Consider the following 20,166-nt stretch of genomic DNA (forward strand, 5'->3'; position numbering starts at 1 on the left):
TTTGGTGTGAGACGAATTAGTATTTTGGGAAAAAATACATATTTAATGAGACGAGAGGAACTGTTTCTAGGCAAAAGAAACACTCCACCAGAGAGCTGAGCAGGCAGCGGCAGTAAGCCGCTGAGGAGCTGGAGTGGACACGCATAGCTCCAGGTAGTGTGTGCTCACTCAGATATGGCTGTTGGTTGTAACATTCCAGTCTGTGTAAATGAAAGTTTATTTGGAATTGAATACACAATACATTTTTGACCTATGTATCAATAGTAAAAAATGTAGCAAGCAGTAGGTTTACTCTTTAAATATGGAAGTGTTACCACTTAAGTTCCAAATCAGAAAAACTTCCAAAACAGTATAGTTTGCAATTGTGTATACCACCGTCATAGTATATTATTCAGAAACAAATGTCATCAAGAGTATTTTCAGCATAGTTTTTGATTCTTTTCTGCACTTGTTAATCTCTAGCTAATTAACTATTAAGTTGGAGGGAAACAGCAGCTTTCTAGTAAGTCTTAAGCTAGAAGCTCTGGCTGTTGCTGATATCAGCAGAGCTTACAGACTGTGCTTGTCTTGCTGCAGGTTTTTTCTATGCTTGATGTCATAAGTACCTTAAATAGTCAAGGGAGCTGTTTACCTAGAATATCTGATCCACCAGTGTTGGCAGAGCCTACTGGGCTTCTCAGAAGTAGATGTAAGCCCGGCGGTGGTGGCGCACGCCTTTAATCCCAGCACTTGGGAGGCAGAAGCAGGTGAATTTCTGAGTTCAAGGCCAGCCTGGTCTACAGAGTGAGTTCCAGAACAGCCAGGGCTACACAGAGAAACCCTGTTTCAAAAAAAACAAACAAACAAAAAAAGAAGTAGATGTGGTAGGTCTAGAGCAGTGGTTCTCAACTGGTGGGTTGTAACCCCTTTGGGGGTCAAATGACCTGAGCCTTTCACAGGGCTCCTAAACTACTGGAAAGCACAGATATTTACATTATGATTCATAATAGTAGCAAAATTACAGTTATGAAGTAGCAATGAAAATAATCTTATGGTTGGGGTCGCTGCATTAGGAAAGTTGAGAATCACTGCTCTAGAGGCATGACTGAAAATCTAGGGACTAAAGAGGAATAATCACTGTACATCCTCACTTGTGTCACATGTCAAGTTTGTGGACAGTGAGGCTACCTTGGCTTGCCTTGTATGACAACACACACTGGGGAACCGGTTAGCTTTAAGGGATTGTAAACACTTCAGTTTTAGGTGACATCTGCTTCCTAGAGTTGAGGGGTTTTATGTTTTTTGATTATAGAAGCAATTAAATCTCTTTGAACAAGGCAACAAAGTATATAGAAAACCTAGAGTTGGAAGTTTTCTGTGATCCTTATTGAAATATTATAAAGGCTTTCTTTTTTCTTAGCTGTTCATATACCACATGCAAAGCCTATTTCTCAGAACTACCACAGTCATTTGAAATATGCTCAACCTTATAACAGAGTTCCCTTCCATGACATAGGTACTGAACTTGCAAAGAGGGACAAGGAGGAATGGCTTGAAGTCTTAATTGTGAGAATTCCCCACTGCATTTCTGGTTCTTGTGAGTTTCTATAGGTCTTATTAGTCCTGGACTTATTAGTCCAGGATCATTTAGCACAATTCTAAACCCTAGCTTGAATCTGGTCTCCAAGAGCCCATTTATGCAGCAGTGGCTCTAGCCACTTCATTTTGCCACTTGTTGGAAAGTACATTAGCTCTGGCCTGTCTCCTCTACACCAATATATTCTAGGCTGTTGTACCCAAGAAAAGAAACTAAACATGAAAAACAAATATGTAGATTTCAGTATTAACTGCTCTGTTTTTGGATATGGGTGACAGCTTTGATTTTCAGGTTGTCTTCTACCTTATGAACACATTTGCTAGCTCGGGAAAAGTTCTTTACCATCCTTGGAGAGAACTGCATACCTTATAGTATTGGTACTAGCCCTGAAGACTGGCCTGGATAGGCAGTTCCATCATCCTGTTTGCAGGGGTGAACTACAAATTTCATCTTTGTACCTCTTGGTTAACTTCTTGGCCAAGCTAACGGATCTATATTTAGGACAATGAAGAACAACCAGTCATTTTTTCATTTTGTGCATCCCAACACACCCACCTCAACACATGTTGATAAGCAGTGTAGTATCAACACAAGGACACTTTCCTTATGCTGGAGAATATTCATCCTTGTCCTTCCATCTATAGGCACACAGATTGAGAAGCAGGTGGGGAGTGATAGAGCTGAGCTCCGCTCTGGCTGAGCTGTAGGTGGTTTGGCAGCACCTCCCTTCTGCCATTTTTTTTTTTTTTTGTGTGGTCTCCAAGGTGCTGATCTGTAAGCCCCCATTTTCATGTCAACATGGGGATTTCTCTCGCAGGTACTGTTGTTCACCAAGGATCAAGCGTTTTCACCTTTTGCAGTCTCAGTCTGTCACACATCAGCATTTCCTTGTATAAGACTCTTGGCCTCTAAGCAGTTGTCCATATCTGGATAATTATACACCCTTTCTTCATATTTTGAGTCACCTGTTTTTAATCTTTGCAAACATCTACCTCCTTGTCTTTTGTCTGTGAATGACAGATTATAAGAGGAGGGGGAATTATTTTTATCATGTTTCAAAAGATCTATGCCAAGATTTCTTTTGCACACCAAGAACTGAAGCTTGGGGCACTTCTCAGGCCAGTTCTAGTGCCTTACACTCCAGGATGTCCAGCATCGGACGGAGGTAGGAAGAAAGCCGAAGGTTCAGTCTGTAGGTTCTCATCCCCCACATCAGCCCTCCTTGCTCAGAATAACCTAGGTGTGGGGTAAATAAAAAGTTCTGCAGCTCATTTCACTGGAAGCTTTTCTAGCTCATACTTAACTCTCTGGTCAATGTTTAAGATACACAAGACACCAGTGCAGCTGCTGTAAAGGACTTTACATTTGCATTTAGCTCCCTTCTGTTTCTGTGTAGTATCAGCATGTGGTCCTGAGGACATTCTAGATATTGGAGTAAATAAACACTTCTCTTAAGAGTAAACTCAGCCGACTTTGGACACATGGAGTAATTGTGTATTTTATGACCAGAATTATTTCTAGATGGCTGGATTTGAATTGAGATTTTCTTTTCATGTATTAGGTGTATAAATGAATAAAAAGATGTTTTCATAGCTATTGTAATGTTCATTTGTGAAATGTCCTTTAAATGACCTTTGGTTACATGTTATTTGCCTTCTCAAAGGATAAAATAAAGCCATTTATATCTCTGATGCTAAAGGGTTTGGGAATCAAGGTGAGAAAGAGACAGGCTTATGTGTAGTATGGATGTTGGAAAGAATACCTTCTGGGTAAGAATGAACATGACTCACTCACTACCTCATGCATGTAAGCAAGCCCGTGTCTATGTAAAAGGAACAGAGGGTTAATTAGCTGGAGATATGGTTAATAGCAAAATTCTAAAATGATGTAGCTAAAACCTTAAACAATTTTCAATTTTTAAAAAAGATTTATTTTACATATATCTATCTACATGTATACCTATATGCCAGAAGAGGGCATCAGATCACATTATAGATGGTTATGAGCCACCATGTGGTTGCTGGGAATTGGACTCAGGACCTCTGGAAGAGTAGTCAGTGCTCCTAACTGCTGAGCCATCTCCAGTCCCAATTACAAATGTCTTAGACACCAGTCTCTGCCCAGTGGGGATACAATGCCTCACTATGCTGGCAGGGGAGCCAAGGGTAACAAATAACAAAATATTGGAAATACATGATTCCACTGAGGTCAGCTGGTAACATCCTGCAAAATAAATCAGAAGCTCATTGGGCAAGTATTCCAAGAAGAAAAAAAAATAGTCATTAAGAAATACATTCTAGCCGGGCGGTGGTGGCGCACGCCTTTAATCCTAGCACTTGGGAGGCAGAGGCAGGTGGATTTCTGAGCCTGGTCTACAGAGTGAGTTCCAGGACAGCCAGGACTACACAGAGAAACCCTGTCTCAAAAAACAAAACAAAAACAAAAAAATACATTCTAAAAGTTTTATTTTAAAAGGAGTTTGGGAAGTCCTCTCCCAGAGAAAAATACTATTTAAAATAATGTGCCTTTGATCTCAGTCGGCCATATAAACTAGAAACTGGTTAAACTGTACACAGTAGTGAGGACCTGAGATCCTGGCACTAGGGAAGTGGCAAAGGCAGAAGTTTCAATAGTTACTTGTCGTCCATATAAATATAAGAAGAGAATTCTTTGAGAAACTTAAAATGCTTTTAAAATGATTATTTGACCTGGCAGTAGTGGTGCACGCCTTTAATCCTAGTACTTGGAAGGTAAGAGTAGGCAGATCTCTGGGTTTGAGGCCAGCCAGGGCCACACAGAGAACCCTGCTGGGGGGTGGGGGAAGGAGGAAAAGAAAAAGGACTGTTTCACTAAGTTTTAATTGTAGCCTTGCCTAATTGTACCTTTCAAGGTAAAAATGATCAAATGTCTTTAAAGACAGTAAAGTAAAACTGGGCAGGTGGATTTCTGTGAGTTTCAGGAGCAAGAGCTACATGTACAGAGACCCCGTCACAAAACAATCAGCTAAATGATAACAACAAAAATACCAAAGCAAACAAAAAAAGCCATTTTTACATACCAAGGCATATACTTACTTTGCTTACAATATACCATATTGGGGCTCTTGAAAGTTGTATTTTATAGAACTTTCGTGTTCCTAATAAATACTGAACCGTTTAACTAAAAAGAAATCTCTTCAAACAACTTCTCAAAATTTCAATATAAAAGACTTGAAACGTCTTCCAGTTTGCCCCAGGCCTAAACAGAATTTCAAGGAATTTACATTTAGTATTTGTACACACAGTGTACATGTGAAAGTCTGTGGACAAATTGCCAATTCTCTTCTACCATGAGGGCTCCTGGGGATTGAACTCTGGTCCTAGCACTTTTACATGCTAAGGCAGCTCACTTTAACCTAATTTTAAAGAATTTTCTCAACTTATTCCATCCCACAAAGATTAAAGATAAACCCAATTGTCCCACAAGCCAGAGAACGGCTTACCTGTTGGTGGACCTAACTGGATTGAAACTTGTACCTAGTCAGACATGCTTGCATACACCTGTAATGCCAACATCTGAAAGGCAGAAGTTGAAGGCCAGTTTCAGCTGCATAGTGAGCTGGCAGCCACCTTAGGCTACTGCTCACAAGACTTAAAACTGTTGCTAAGAGTGGTGGTGTATGCCTTTAAATCCCAGCCCTGGGGGTGCAGAGGTTGGCGGATCCCTCAGTTTTGAGATCTACAGAATTAGTTCCAGTACTGCCAGGGCAGTCTTGAAGAAACAAAGTAAGACTGTATCCCAAACCAACTCCTTAGATAGAGCTGCACAAGTCTGCTAACTGCTCCTCTGATTGCTATTGATTTGGTTGCTTGCATCCATCTATGACCCACAGACTAAATCCCCTCTTGAAGGAGACCATAAAGTCTACATCAACTGAAGTACGGACCTACTTGAAAAAGAATCTATTCTATGTAGCCCGCAAGCCTACAATCCTGACTGCTCAAGCACTCTTCCATAACCAAAGGGAGCTTGGATACAAGTTACCAAATACAGAATTTTCACGGGAAGCATTAGCTCTGTATACATCAACCCCTGACCCTTCCAGAGGGCTCTCCACTCCCTGATCTCTTTCCTTATAGTCTCCCCAGGTTTGCATCAGACAATCACCAAAATGAAATACAATCACCAAAAATTGCCATCTCTTTGTATTCAATGGGTTGCTACGATTCAGAATCACAACTACCTTAAAGGCATCGTGTATTGGGTTGAATCTCCATATTCCCGTTGCCTCAGCATTTGGGTGTGAGTATACGAAATGCACAGAGCTGGGTGTGGTGCTGTGCTCTTTTTATTCCAGCAGTCAGAAGGCAGAGGCAGGGGGATCTCTGTAGGTATGAGGCCAGTATACAGAGTGAGTTTCAGGACAACCACAGCCTCAGAGAAACCTTGCTTAGGGGGAAAGGAAAACACAGAAACTTGTCTTGGGGCAAGTGATTGAACCCAGGGCCCTGTATGTGTTAAGCATGCATTCTATCACTCATCCACACCCAAGTCCCAGTTGGGCATTCTCACAAAGCTAATCTCAGTCACCTGTAAGTTTCAAGGCTCCACATTTTCCTAGTTGCTTTAGAGGATGCATACAGACAGAAATAACACTCATACAGATGCTTCCTGACAAGCCTGCTGTTTGTAGCGCCTGGCATGGGAGTGGGGGGATGGAGGGGGCAGGCCTATCCTAGCACACACTATGAGCCTCTAGAACCAAACCAGCATGCATTCTAACCCTTGTCTGAACCATGGCTTGGGGTAAAACTGACACTGCTAAGAAATCTCCCTGCCTCCCTAGCCACCATCATGACTTTTATCTTAAAGGGACAGCCTGTCTTTTATCCAGAAATCTGAAATCTCAATTTGGGTTAAAGTAAATTCTCACCACACTGTTGGTCCGCCAAAATGTAATAAAAATTAATTGGGTTTTTCTTCCCCATCTTAGACCACTTAGTTCCCAAATTTAAGACACAAAACTTTTATATTTATAATAATCTTTTAACTAGAGCTGTGCAGATATCAGCCCTCTAAGCTATTTTATCTACTTTCCTGTCAATAACCCTGAGATAGAACTTGCCACCTTCACCTGGCTGCTTCTACTCCAACTGGCTATGTTCTCACAATCCACCTACCCCGTGGCGTTGTCTCCTTTCTTCTCATGTTCTCACCTCAGACTCCAAGCCCAGGAACTGAAGCCTCTCTTCTGCCCAGCTATAAGCATCTTTAGTCAACCAATAGTTTTAAGATAAGGATCCAGGTTGTACAGCATCATTTGGTGTACACGAAGATGTCCACACCCCTGAGGCAACCAGACCTAGGGGGCCAGCATTTAGCATTACAATACATAGCAACAGACCAACCCTCAACAGAGGACTAGCTGGATAGAACCTCCTTGACTGTGTTTGTTTCCTGATACCACAGCTTACCTGGATTGTGCATATGAGCCAGTGATCACCTTTAGTGGTCACAGTGTCTGCTACTTACCTAGAGGGACTTATATGTGCTTGCTTTAATCTCACCAACTGGGACTGAAGATATAGTTCAGTGGTAGAGGACTTGCCTATTGTTCACAAGGCTCGAGTTTCATACCTGGCACTACAAAAAGAACTACACAAAGTAAACAGTAAGTGTCCACACTCCTACTGCTCCCAACCCTGGCACACCTGCCCTATGAAGGTAACCAATCTGGGCAGTTTCTGCTTTATTAAAAGGGGACATTTGCACACTTCCTTAAACAAAGCATCACACATGTAGTCCTTGTTTTCTTCATTTAATAGTCACCTTGCAGGGCTTTGACCCTACCACAATACTGACACCTCTCACCAAAAACACCCAATATGCTGGGTTTAGAGGATATCTCTCACATACCACACCACTAAGACCATAGACCACTCCTTCCTACTTGAACACAGCTTCCTGGTTTCCTCTATAGTTCCTGGGTCACAGCTCTTTGCTGGAGCCTGTCTTCTGCCCTGAGCTTTCCCGATTTTAGTGTCACCTTGATGCATGGCCTGACCCAAGAATCCCGTACCCTGAGCTTCAGATCTCTTATCAGGTGGAGAATGGCCACACCTACTTGATCCCACAGGGAAAACCCAGCACATCTAAATGCAAACACCTCCTCACCCCCATCCTTCCACACTGTGTCTGTCCCCAAGGGCTCCTCAGACTAGAATCCAGAGTGTCACCTGGTTTCTCCCTTTCTCTTCTCCAGTCATTTCTCAGGACCTCCCTTGTCTAGTGTACATCCTAAATCTCACACACATCCATCTATTTCTCTCCAAATCCCCTGCCAACATATGTGGAAGCTTCTAGGCTTGTAGCTCCTACTTTCAATGCACACTTTTCTCTCACAGACCTCAGTCCATAGACAGTCGTGAGTGAACAGTCTTGCACAATGAACATCTTATTTCACCACCCTTCTCACAACCTTCCAGTGAGGGCTGATGTTTGCAGGAAGAAGTCAAAGATCCTTAATATGTAGTGTAGCCCTTCACAAGCTGGCTATCTCTGGCCTCACTGTTCTTGCATCTCAAACTCTCACCAAGCTGGAGTAGACTACTGGTAACTCCTCAAACAAATCAGGCTTAACTTTCTCCTCCATGCCCAGGACCTGTGTGCACTGTCTCTCTAACTGGTAAAGTTCCTGCCACTTGTCTACTGAGCAGAGACATCTCCTCAGAACACAGCCTATCCCACAACACTGATGTTATAGACCTTGGTTAAGGAACCCTTTCCCTTGACACGTTGACCTTCTCCTAGCACAGACATTCCCAATCACCTGTAACCAACTGTAAACTAAGCAACACAACTATCCAGAAGGGAATCCAGACTCCAGGAACAGATCGAAAGCCAGATTTCCCCATCTGTTACATTACTAGGAATGTCTACCTCATATGGCTATAGAAAGACTATTATCAGACAATGCAGGAAGAATACACCAGTAGTGCCACACAGAAGCACTCATGAAATAGTACTTACTCTCCCTCATTAAATACAACTCTGTGAGAGCATGAGGCTTGTGGGCTAGACAGGTAGTAACCAAGGAAGACTAGGGCTGTGTCTCCTGGTGCTCAGAACGGCCCTTAGAGTTGTAGGTTGGTGTTTCCCACTTCACACTGGTAATAGAGTCTAATGAGGTGAGAGTTAGCTTAGCAGACAGTGACAGCAAAGGTCCAGGGTAAAATGTGAGCCGCGGCCAAAGCCACTCTCCTGACGAATGCTGAAGAACTGATACAGACACCAGAGGATAAGGCCAGAGAGCACAAGAGCACAAACTGCAAACAAGGGTCATTTTATTGTTACAGCTCCTTTAATAACAGAGTTACATGTTTATATTTTCATAAGGAAGCCTTATCCAATAAGGAAGGCCAGCATATCCAAGATTACATAAAGTCCAATAATGTAATTTTTCTGTAAAAATATCTGAGGCATGGAAACATCATTTGGCCTAACTATTGTCTAAAAATTAATTACCCCACAGGCAAGTCATGTGTTCCTTCTACTCTGTAGCATTCCAAATTCAGTTATGGAGAAATATCAACATCACATGTCCCCACATCTGTGTCACAATATAAACTTAATTCAAACCCCAACAGTAAAAACTACAAGTTGCCCATATACGCCAAACATGGATGTTAGGGTAAAAAAATGTGAAAGTTCAAACAGTTGAGCCAGTGCAAGGTGGTGGTGGCGGTGGCGGCACACACCTTTAATCCCAGCATTTGAGGCCGGGCTGGTCTACAGATCATGTTCCCAAACAGTCAGGACTACATAGAGAAATCCTGTCTTAAAAAACCAAAGCCTAAACAGTATGCCAGGGCCAAGACACTGCAGTGGTTAAGAGCATGGATTACTCCTCCAGAGAGCCCTGGTTCAATTTCTACCAATCTTTTGGAGGCTCACAACCAGTTCCTGGGGGTTCTACACTCTCTTCTGCCCTCTGTAGGCACCAGGCACACAAGTTATACCATATATACCCATATATATGTATGTACATCCACACATGCAAACACGCACCCATATTAAATACATAAATCTTAAAACCAGACACCAAGAATACTTAGGACAACATGCAAAGACCCCAGCAGCTGGATGATACAGCAAAGGGAACCTGATAAGGAGAACAGTAAGATAAGGTTAAAGGAAGCCAGTAACTGGTAGCACATGCCTTTAATCCCAGGCTTGGTAGGCAGAGGCAGGCACATGACTAAATTTGAGGCCAGCCTGGTCTATGTATAGGGCTATGTAGACAGAGCTTGTCTTAAACAAACAAGGAAAAGAAACAGCAGTAGCCAGGCCAGCCCCAGTGATGTATGGAAACACGTGCTAGGCACTACTGTCTATTATACATCAGTGGTCTTTCTTTTAATACAGTGCCTCTAATGCAGCTATAAGAGCCGGTCTTCCTAGCAGGAAAGAGATACCAGACCATCTCATAAAGGGATAACCCAAAATGCTGCTACTACTTGTTGGTAGCTGTGACAACAGAGATCCACACAATTACCAGCACGTGGGCCAGAAGCAACAACACCAGCCAGTCTAATAGCAGAGTCCAAGTCAACAATTAACGAAGCCAGAGTTTAATACATAATAATCAAGAATTAACATGGCTGGAGAGATGGCTCAGAGGTTAAGAGCACTGCCTGCTCTTCCAGAGGTCCTGAGTTCAATTCCAAGCAACCACATGGTGGCTCACAACCATCTGTAATGAGATCTGATGCCCTTTTCTGGCATATAGACATACAAGCAGGCACAATGCAGTATACATAAATCTTTTTTTAAAAAGTTAATAAGACAGCTCAAGGTTGTAGGAAGAAACACTAGCAAGTTATGGTTAACTAATACACAGTTAATGGAACAGTCAATAACCAGCAGAGCCAGAGTCAGCGATGTCTAGAGAGGGCGTGAAACCCCCAATGGTGGACAGCGTATAAACAGCGAATGCTCATCTCTCTGGTTGGGGGAGGGGACATAAAACAGCATGTGTACCCTTCATTGGCTAGATCTATGATAGTCCAGGGAATTGAACCAATCAGGAGAGATCTTACCTGTTGTCAGCAGACACTTCAGCCACCTTTTCTTGGAAACCCTTCTCTGACCCTGGAGTGACTCCCACTGTCAATTCTCACATTCCCTCAGTCGCTCACTTCTCTGTAATAATTGAAGTCTGTTTTTGCTTGTTCCCACTAGAATTCTTGTCTTCTCCAGGTTGATCTTTGAAGACCATGAATGTCCTGGCATCTTGGGTCATGTACAACTGGTCCATGAAAGGTCCATAGTTACTCTAGAAAACCCATCATCATCATCAACAACAACAACAACTTGTAAAGGGAGGCACTGCCGTCTACTCCAGCAGGCTGGACACCAAAGAAACCGAGACAGCAACAAAGCAATGCATGTCCGTTAAAAAGTCCTTGAGAGTAACTGTAACACTCTCAGTTAAAAATAACCTCTGCTTAAACAACCCAGGCCGTTTCTATTGAGCTCCTGTTAAATCAACCCCGAAAGGGGAAGCAGCACCAATCTGACTCCAGGGTTTCTTCTGTTTAGCTTTAGCCACAGGCGGGCTTCTGGTCACAAACACAGGTGGACTGACATATTCCTATACACAACAGAATCCTACCGGACATTTGTTTACCAAAATAAGGCCTGTGTGGTGGTGACAGAGGCACTCAGGAAAGGTGGGTGGATCACTGCCTTCCAGGAGAACAAGGTTACTAGTGAGACTGTATTAAAATGCATTGATGGATGAATTGATGAAAGACAGACTTGCTGGACACTGTGACCCAACTGGTCCACACTGCAGATTTTTCTTTTCCATTTGTATATGAGTACATTGTTTTCATGCACACCAGAAGTGGTATTCCATTACATATGGTTGTGAGTCACCAAGTGGATGCTGGGAATTGAACTCTGAACGTCTGGAAGAGCAGCCAGTGCTCTTAATCACTGAGCCATCTCTCCAGCCCCGATTGTAGACACCCACCCCCCCAACATGTGCATTAGGAAATATTAAGAGAGCTTAAGAGAGTTGGGTCCGCCAAGATGGCTAGTGGAAGTCAAGAAACTTGGGTACTTGATCATCTACGAACTATCCCTGGATTTATCTGAAGGACAGGAACGCATCCTCCAATTTTTCTTTTGATCTCTACGTTACACACAAACCAACACAGCAAATATAAAAACATGAAGTGAGTTTTCTAAATTGATACAAATCCTCGAGGCCTTCAAAGTTGACCTTCGGACTTTCTCCCTGCCTGCAGTCCTCGCCCACCTACGGACATCATGCATGCAGAGTGGGCTTGGAGATCGTGGACTCGAACCTCGGTATCATACACAACAGTCACCCCAAGTCACCCACTGGAAACCCCACCGCCCTAAGTCTCTGACAGGAGTTGGTAAAGCACAGCCGGAACGCAGGTTTCAAGGTGGCAAAGCATTCCACCTGCAGAGATGCCGGGCCACAGCTGGCCGTGACAGCAGCTGCGTGCCCGACCGAGCCGCAGTCCGCCCCGAGGCCCGGCCGCCCTGGGAGAGCCCGCGCGTAGGCCCGCACAGCTCCGCTGGCTGAATTCTGCCGCCCGACCGGTGGCACCGCCTCAGACACCGGGAGGAATAGCCGGGAGCCCGAGACCAAAGCTCAGACGACAGGGGAGTGCGGGGCGCAGGAGTTCACGGGACCAGAAGGCCGCCAGGACCGGCAGGTCCCAGCCGGCTTCCTACCTCACGGGCCCGCGACTTGCGGGCAGCGCGCTCAGCAACGCCCGGCGGAAGTGAAGGGCAGCACAACCGCTGAAGAGGGTCTGCGCCGGCCGGAAAGGGGACGGGGCATGGGGAGGGGGCGGGACGCAGAGCGCAAAGTTCCGGGAGCGCAGGGGCCCGCGACCTTCCGCGCTTTACGGCCCGCGGCAAGGGTAAGGCGGGCGCGCGCGCCAACGCGCCGTGACGTCACTGCGACGGGCCGGCCCGCACGTGGGCGTGTTTGGGTCTCGCCAGGCCCCGCCCCTCCCGCGACGCCTCCTTCTGTGCCTGGGTGGCGGCGTGCGTGCGGGATGCTGCCGCCCGCCTCGGTCCCCGCTCCCGGCCTCCCGCCGCCCTCCGTCGGTGCGTAGAGCCCGGGCATCGGAGCCGGACCAGAGCCTCGACCCAGTGTGAGCAGTTCGGGTGATCTGAGGCCTGAGCCCGGGTCCTGCGCGCTGGGTCCGCAGCCCAGAGCCAGGTCTCTGCCGGTGGTCGCTGTTCTCCGTCCCTACACGTCGCTTAAGGCCTTTCCGTGCTAGACTTTGGCAGAAGTTGTTCTGCGGGCCTGGCCGCACCCGGAAGCCGAATCAGCCGACCTGATTTCCCATCTCACTCAGGCGGCTGCCCAGAGGGAAAAGCAGTGTTTACTCGAGCCTCAGAAACATCTTCTACCTTCCATCCCCTCCAACTCCCAGTCACATCCCCCAGTTTTCACACAACTCATCACTAGCTTAAATATATGTGTCGCTACGTTCCTTTACACTGGTGTAGATGTGGCCCTCTGATCTCTTGAGGACCTAACCTTATTCAGGTGCAGCTTCTCAACACCTTCAGCCCGCGCGAGCACACCATCCAATGTATCCTTCTTTGCACAGACAGCAAGAGAAATGGTGTATCTTGGTGTTCTTTACCACCCAAATGACATCTTACAACCCTCTATAAACCCAGGGGATCCAATAACATCTTCTGACTTCTACAGACACCAGGTACACACAGGGTCTACATATGTAAATGGCTTCCAGGTCATTGACTCTATGGTAAACTTTAAACTCTCAAGACAGGAAAGTGGCAGGCCCCCACCTGAGCTCTAGCCCCCACCCCTTCCAGCACTAGGTCCCTGCCCCAGACCTCTCTGTTATAAATGGGGTTTCCAGCCTCTGTAACTCTCATCTCCAGCCCTTCAATAGAATCCTTCCAAGATTATGCTAATTTTAGGTGAAAAGTCTGAACAGGTAAACCTACCAATCCTTGAGCTTCCCAAAGAAACTCACCAACCCCTGAATAGGAAAATTTAGCAGTCCCTGAGCTTCCCCAATCTTGGGACTTGAAATCCCACCAATCCTCATGCTAGGAATCTCTTCCCTGAAAAGCTTCTGCCCATAAGAAACCCTCTATAAGCCCTGCCCAGCTGTTCAATTCAATACTGTCTTCTCAACAGAGGTAGCCAACCCTGAATTCATCCCTCCCAATAAATGCCGTTCATGAGATTTGTTGCCTGCGGTGACTTTCATGGAAGGAGCCAAGAAGAGAAGGAACCAAGAAGGGAAGGAGCCAAGAAGGGATCGGAGCTGAGGTTCCAGAGCTCCTCAGCTCAGCTGCTAAGTAGGGCTGTTAACTGTAGCCTCCAGCTCAGCCAGGGAGAGCCTCACATTGGGCTACAACACCTTTGCTGAGGAGGTTTCCTTCCTCTCAGAGCAGCCAGTCTTCTTAACCAATAAACCATTTCTCTAGCAACAAATAGAAAATTGTGTGTGTGCACATGTGGATGGCAGATAACTGAGAGTTCATTTTCTCTTTCTACTATGTGGGTCCCGAGGACTGAACTCAGACAATGACGAGACTTGGAGGTAGGTACCTAGCCATCTTGTTAGCCCACGCTTCTATTATTTTTTAAACGTAAAAATAATTTTACTTTGTAAATGTTTTATCTGCATGTAGGGATGTTATGTGTACCATGTGTGTGCTTGGTGCCCAAGGAGGTCAGATGTTGGATCTCCTGGAACTGGAGTTAGAGATGGCTGTGAGCTGCCATGTGGGTGGTGGGAACTGAACCCAGGTCATATGAAAAAAAGAAACTTCAAAGCCATCCTTCTAGTCCATTCTTGCTTTGGCTGCCCCTCAACACATTTCCTATCTTCTGGGATAATATGTATTTCCTGATTTACTCAGTGAATCGTGGGTTACTTAACAATGTTACTTGCTAAATGTTTCTATGTATCTTTTCACTGTTGACCTCAAATTTAATCTGTGGTTAGAAAACATATTTGGGAGACTAGAATTCTTTCAAACACAAGTAGCTCAAGGCATGGTGTAAGTTGACAAGTGTTCCACAGAAATAAACTAAACTATATTCTACAGTTGCTGGGTAGAGTATTTAGGGGTTGTTGGCTAGGGTGGTGAAGATAGGCCTTGATGAAGGTCATGGCAAGGGCCGAGCTGGGCACCAGCTGCAGGGCCACGCTAGCCATACGAGGAGTGCCCAGAAGAGGTAGCTCGTCTGTGCCCTCTCCAGGACAGAGCCTCTCACAGATGGAAAGAATGAGTAATTCAGGAAAAAGCAGCCCCATTCAAGAAACCCAAGATGTACCTCCCAACTTGCTGCAGCTCCCTGAAAAGGGGATGCAGGTTTCCCTTCCAGATCCTGCAGTCTCACCTTGCTGGACCGCAACAAGCTAGGATCCGAAGACCCGGCAGCAAGGCCTGTGTGCGTAAGTTGGCTCACAGCTCTGTAAAACTGCAAGGGTAAGAGAGTCCTCCCGTTTACTACAGAGAATATTCGACAAGTACAAACCTGCAAACTCTTTATTAAATTCTCCCATTTCATCTGTACAGAAAAAAATGCACATTATGTTCAGAATCTCAGTAACATCTCAAAATTACACAGCATGAACATGTAAAAACAAGGAACTGCAGGGAATTTATACATAGAAAGGAAATCCATTTACAAAAGAGGTTTGTTAATTGTAATTTTCTTTCAAAAAAACAAAAACAAAAGCAAAAACAGGTTAGAGGCCCAAGACCCTGCACAGCACGCCACACAGTCTGCCTGTTCTGTGACTGACCTGCTTGATGTCAGGAAGCCCTCTGCCACCACTGTGCTGCTAAGTGAGCTGAGACCTGTTCCAGCAAAGGACCTCATGCTCTGAGGTTCTCATGTCAGTGTAGGCTGGGAAAAGGCGAGACATGACATAGAGAGCAGGCCTGTCTGCACGCCTCCTCACCTAGGAAGCTCTCCACTGCCTGGCGCTCAGTGCCCAGGTAGAGGGTAAAGATGTCACAGAAGATCCCTGTCAGGATCCTGTCACCACCTGCCTACACAGTCAACCGTATCTTTGTGTTCTGGGTGACAAGCAGCCCTTGGCCTCTACAGCAGTCTCACTGTCTGCTCACTGGACTGTGTCACCCTGAGGTTTAATCTTGGTTGCTTACAACTTACTGTTGTCTGAGGTCTGGGGAGAAGGAAGGGAAATTTGGCTTTAGACTTGGTTACTGTACCAGGTGATCCTGACCCTCCCTAGTGGAGAGGCCAAGGAAAAGTGTGGCTGGACAGATGGCAAAACAAAGCTACATGGAGGGAAGGGGGGGGGGGCAGAGTATCAGGTACAGCCCCTTGAGAATCAAAGCCAAGTGGAGCAGAGGTGAGTCAGGAGACCTGGGCCCTGAGGCTCATACTCTTCAGAACTACTTAGTGTGCCCAAAGGGTAAAAAACTCAAGGGCGTTCTGAGCTGTGTGAGTTTTCAAACTCACAAGATGAAAGAAACACAAACTCCCAAGAAGCATGTGATTTAAAAAGCCACCACCTTCTTTTGGTTCTCTGGCCCCTGTCTCAGGGTGCAAGTTGCCGGATTGGGCTGGTTGACTTCTGAGATACTGAACCAGGGCCAAGTAGAAAAAGCTTGTTTTTGGGCAGGGAAAAAAGAATGGAAGGGAGGTTTCTTTCCAGAAAGTCCAGAAATGGTACCATAGCCTCTAAGGAAGGCTGGGGGTTCTGGAAGTCACTCTGATCTGCAAGAGTGAATGCTCTCTCGGGAAGGCTGAGGACACTAATCACATTAACTCCATCCTAGTCTTAGTGTCTGATAATCAGGGCATCTTCCATCAGTTGATTTCAGGAAACAGGAAGACATAAAAGGTTGGATAATAACTTTCTGCCAACTCATCTGGGACAGTGGACTGTATGTTCCTATCTAAGAACGGGAGGTGGCAGCCATGGTACCTGTCCTGAACTCTGTTAACACCTAGTAACTAAATTCCACTTCATCAGTGGCTCTGCAGTGCCCCGACCTACTAAGAATGCATGCCTAAGAAATCTGGCTTGATCCACAGAACTGGGGCTGGAAATGGTGGCCAGATGTTCTGTGGCAATGCAGGGGTTAAGGCTTTCTCAGGGTCAGACTGTATCTCCAACAGCAGCAACAACAGTCAAGTCCAGGGACTGGGTAAAAGAAATGTTTTGCTCCTTCACTGGGAGAAGCCCTGTCAGAAAAGAAATCTAGTTTGTCTGGTTCTTCGTTCACTGTCAGATTTCTGACCTCCTGGTCCACAGAGGCCCTGGCCCAGGCATGGGTCCCAGATTTTGAAATAGCAAAAGGAAGTGTACTATCAACAGTCCCCAAGACACTGGCAAGATCTGGCAAAGCTAGACCACGGAGACTTAGGAGTGCCTGAAGCCTTGGCCTAACCCTCCTAACTCCTTCTGTTCTTAGGCAATGGAAGCAGAACAGTCCAGGGCAAGGCTCAGACTCTGGCTTCTACTGTAGTAGGTCAGGGTTCTTGATAAGTTCATGTCTATCTAATTCAAACCCATGATTGACTCATGAGGCCACAGAGCCCACTCCACTAAGCCCAATGAGCTACAGAATAAATAGCACTGGGCCCCCTACACATAGACTAGGAAAATCTGTTTAAGACCAGGACCATCACGTCATAAGAACTACTCCAAGGAACATGATCACTTTCTTGTACTAAGCAATTCAAGACACTAGTAGCTATCTTTTCTGACCATTTCTAATGCTAAATGTTTTAAGGACCAAACTCACCAAACCTACGAAACCTCCAAATCTGCTGTAGATAGTGTGGATTCCTGTCAGTGCAGAAACAGAAGAGCTAAGGCATGTCAGAAGCACATATCAGAAGGGAGGCTACAGGGATCAGAGCTATGATTCTACGCCCCAACGCCCATCTAATGGTGAACATCAGTGTGACACAGAGAGTGTCACTGTCTGGGGGAGGGAGGGCCTTTATATTGGCTCAGCCAGTTAGCAGTGGAGGAGGATACTTACAGAGCAGGGGTTTTAAGTCTCATCAAACTCAAGAATCCCAGGACAGCTGCTGAGAATCAGGAAGACTCTAAAACCAGTACATAGGTCCAGGTAGCTTAGCAAGCAGTACCTCTGGTGAGTTCTATTATCCTATGCAGGAGATATACAGCTAGCCCTGGAACTTACTGCCACCAGAAAAGGCAGCAAAAAAGAAAACCACAGTATTCAAACGAATGTCAGTCAGGTCAGACACGGAGTAATTTGCAGCAACTGATGGCCTGCACCAAACACATCTCAGGAAGACACGCTGCTCTGGTGCAGCAGCGTCTGCAGGTGCACATGGGGCAGGAGCAAGGAGGCACCGCAGAGGGCCGGGGTCTGTGTGGACAGGTTTAGGCACATGATTTATAATACTCTGTGGACATCTAACAGGTTAATAAAATATATATTATATAAATATATCTCCTACTGTACATGCCACCCTCTGTACAGTCACTGGGACACCATGGCCCAAACTCGTCACTGAAGGGGAATTGCAGTGCCTGGACACCTCCCTCCTATGCTCCAGCCCAGTCATCTTCACACTGGAGGCATAAGGGAAGACTGCTGGGGACCCTGCTCCTGTAAAGCTCAGATTATGGAAGGTTGTCAAATCACCAAAATATAACATTTAGCCAGTGCCTACTAGAGTGGGTACACACAGCAAATGAACAGAAAGGGGACAAGAACAAAGAAAATCCTCCATCTTTTAATGCAATCACTTCCCGCATCCCTTCATTTAGAGGCACAAAGGAGCTTGTCAGGGAAGTCTGCCTGGCATGTACAGAAAGTCCGGCTTCAATGCCAGCCACACACCCGAGACCACACCACATCTTCAGAAGCCATCACTTCTGGCCTGTACTGTTGCTCAAAAAACTAAGTGAGTCCTACCTACACCTGTTCCTTCCTGCCCTGCCACCCCCTCCCTCATCTTAGAAGCCCCACACCCCAACTTAGTAACTACTTCCTGTTGTGGTAGAGAACTTCCAGGGAACCCCACACGTAGCAGGGTTCATCAAGATGAGGCAGCTCCATCCCATCTTGGAGGAAGATGATGGCTGGGCCCCTGCTGGCTGTGCCCTCAGGCCTGCTTCAGACTTTGCTTCCTTCCTAGTCTGCCAATGACCCAGGGAGGTTCGTGTCTGCACTGAAGTGGGGAGACCACAGAAATGCTTGTTGCTATGGGAGCAGTGGCTCTTCTGGGGTAGAGGGTAGAAGGTAGAAGGCATCACACTGCAGTAGAAGCAAACAAGCCCTAGAGCAGGCTGCTGAGTGTCCCCACTACTTGCTGAAGTTCCTGCCTTGATGTGGCCCAAAGTTGCTTCTAGGAGAGGAGACAGACATTTCAATGGTCAGGCACCGGATGTGCATTCTCCTCCAAGTCCTGCTGACACCTGCTGCATTTACACGGAAGGAAGGAATAATCTACTGCTGAGGCAAGACTGAAGGAGATGTTCTACTATGTACACTTTTTCCTTTTTAAGTTTTTTTTTGTCTTTTGTTTTTTGTTTTTAAAAAAAATTTGAGTTGCAGGTCAGGTGAGTTGGTTCTGGAAGTACCAGCAGTTCTGTTGGTATGACAGAATTGTCTACAGGCAGGTAAACCTTCACCAACAAAAGCTACCACCAAAGCAGCCAGCTGCCAACGCTGCAGGGGCAGCTGGGAGGAGAAGGACAATGAGGACATGGCCAAGTCTGGATGGGAAGATGCAGTGGGCACGCGGTGCTGCTCTACTGTGGGTGCCTGCGCCACCGTTAGAAGGGCGAGGTGAGAGGGTACACTATACAGGACGGCTGTACACGCGGGCGGGCCTGGGCAGGTGGCTCCTTTGGTGGTCAGGCGGCTCTACCTGTCCTTCAGCTCTCGTGTCACTCTCTTAGTGATCCGTCCACACATCAGGCCAATCAGGAACAATATGCAGATGCTCCCACTGATCACAGACAGGATGTAGTTCTTCGAGGGGGATGTCATCACTTGCATGGCAAGATCAGAGAACCCGTCTGCTGGGGCCACCTGAAAGGAAACAGCAATGTGATCGTGAGGTAAGCTGGGTAGGGGGCGGGGCTATGCCCAGCTTGTCCCTTGGAGGTAAGCTGGGTAGGGGGCGGGGCTATGCCCAGCTTGTCCCTTAGAGGTAAGCTGGGTAGGGGGCGGGGCTATGCCCAGCTTGTCCCTTGGAGGTAAGCTGGGTAGCGGGCGGGGCTATGCCCAGCTTGTCCCTTAGAGGTAAGCTGGGTAGGGGGCGGGGCTATGCCCAGCTTGTCCCTTGGAGGTAAGCTGGGTAGCGGGCGGGGCTATGCCCAGCTTGTCCCTTAGAGGTAAGCTGGGTAGGGGGCGGGGCTATGCCCAGCTTGTCCCTTGGATTCCTGGTTCAATTATCTTTTTTCCTTTAATTTAAATTAGATTTTTTTTTAATTTTAAAAAATATTTTGGTTTTTTAAAATGGAGTCTATTCATACATGAGCTCTTTGTATGAAGAGCTGCATCAGGTAGCTCTGGCTGCCTGGAAGTCACTATGT

At 46.1% G+C, this 20,166-nt stretch overlaps 1 protein-coding gene across 1 annotated transcript in view; it reads right to left on the bottom strand.

Moving 5' to 3' along the window:
- Positions 1–15,130: 15,130 nt before the first annotated feature.
- Positions 15,131–20,166, bottom strand: part of Glg1 (golgi glycoprotein 1) — a 97,967-nt gene continuing 92,931 nt past the window's right edge. The window contains exon 26 of the mRNA XM_034523078.2: positions 15,131–19,660. Coding sequence (XP_034378969.1) covers positions 19,493–19,660 — 168 coding nt within the window. The 3' untranslated portion in view covers positions 15,131–19,492. The remainder of the gene's footprint in view (positions 19,661–20,166) is intronic.

Source organism: Arvicanthis niloticus, chromosome 18 (assembly GCF_011762505.2).
Source record: "Arvicanthis niloticus isolate mArvNil1 chromosome 18, mArvNil1.pat.X, whole genome shotgun sequence".
NCBI lineage: Eukaryota > Metazoa > Chordata > Mammalia > Rodentia > Muridae > Arvicanthis > Arvicanthis niloticus.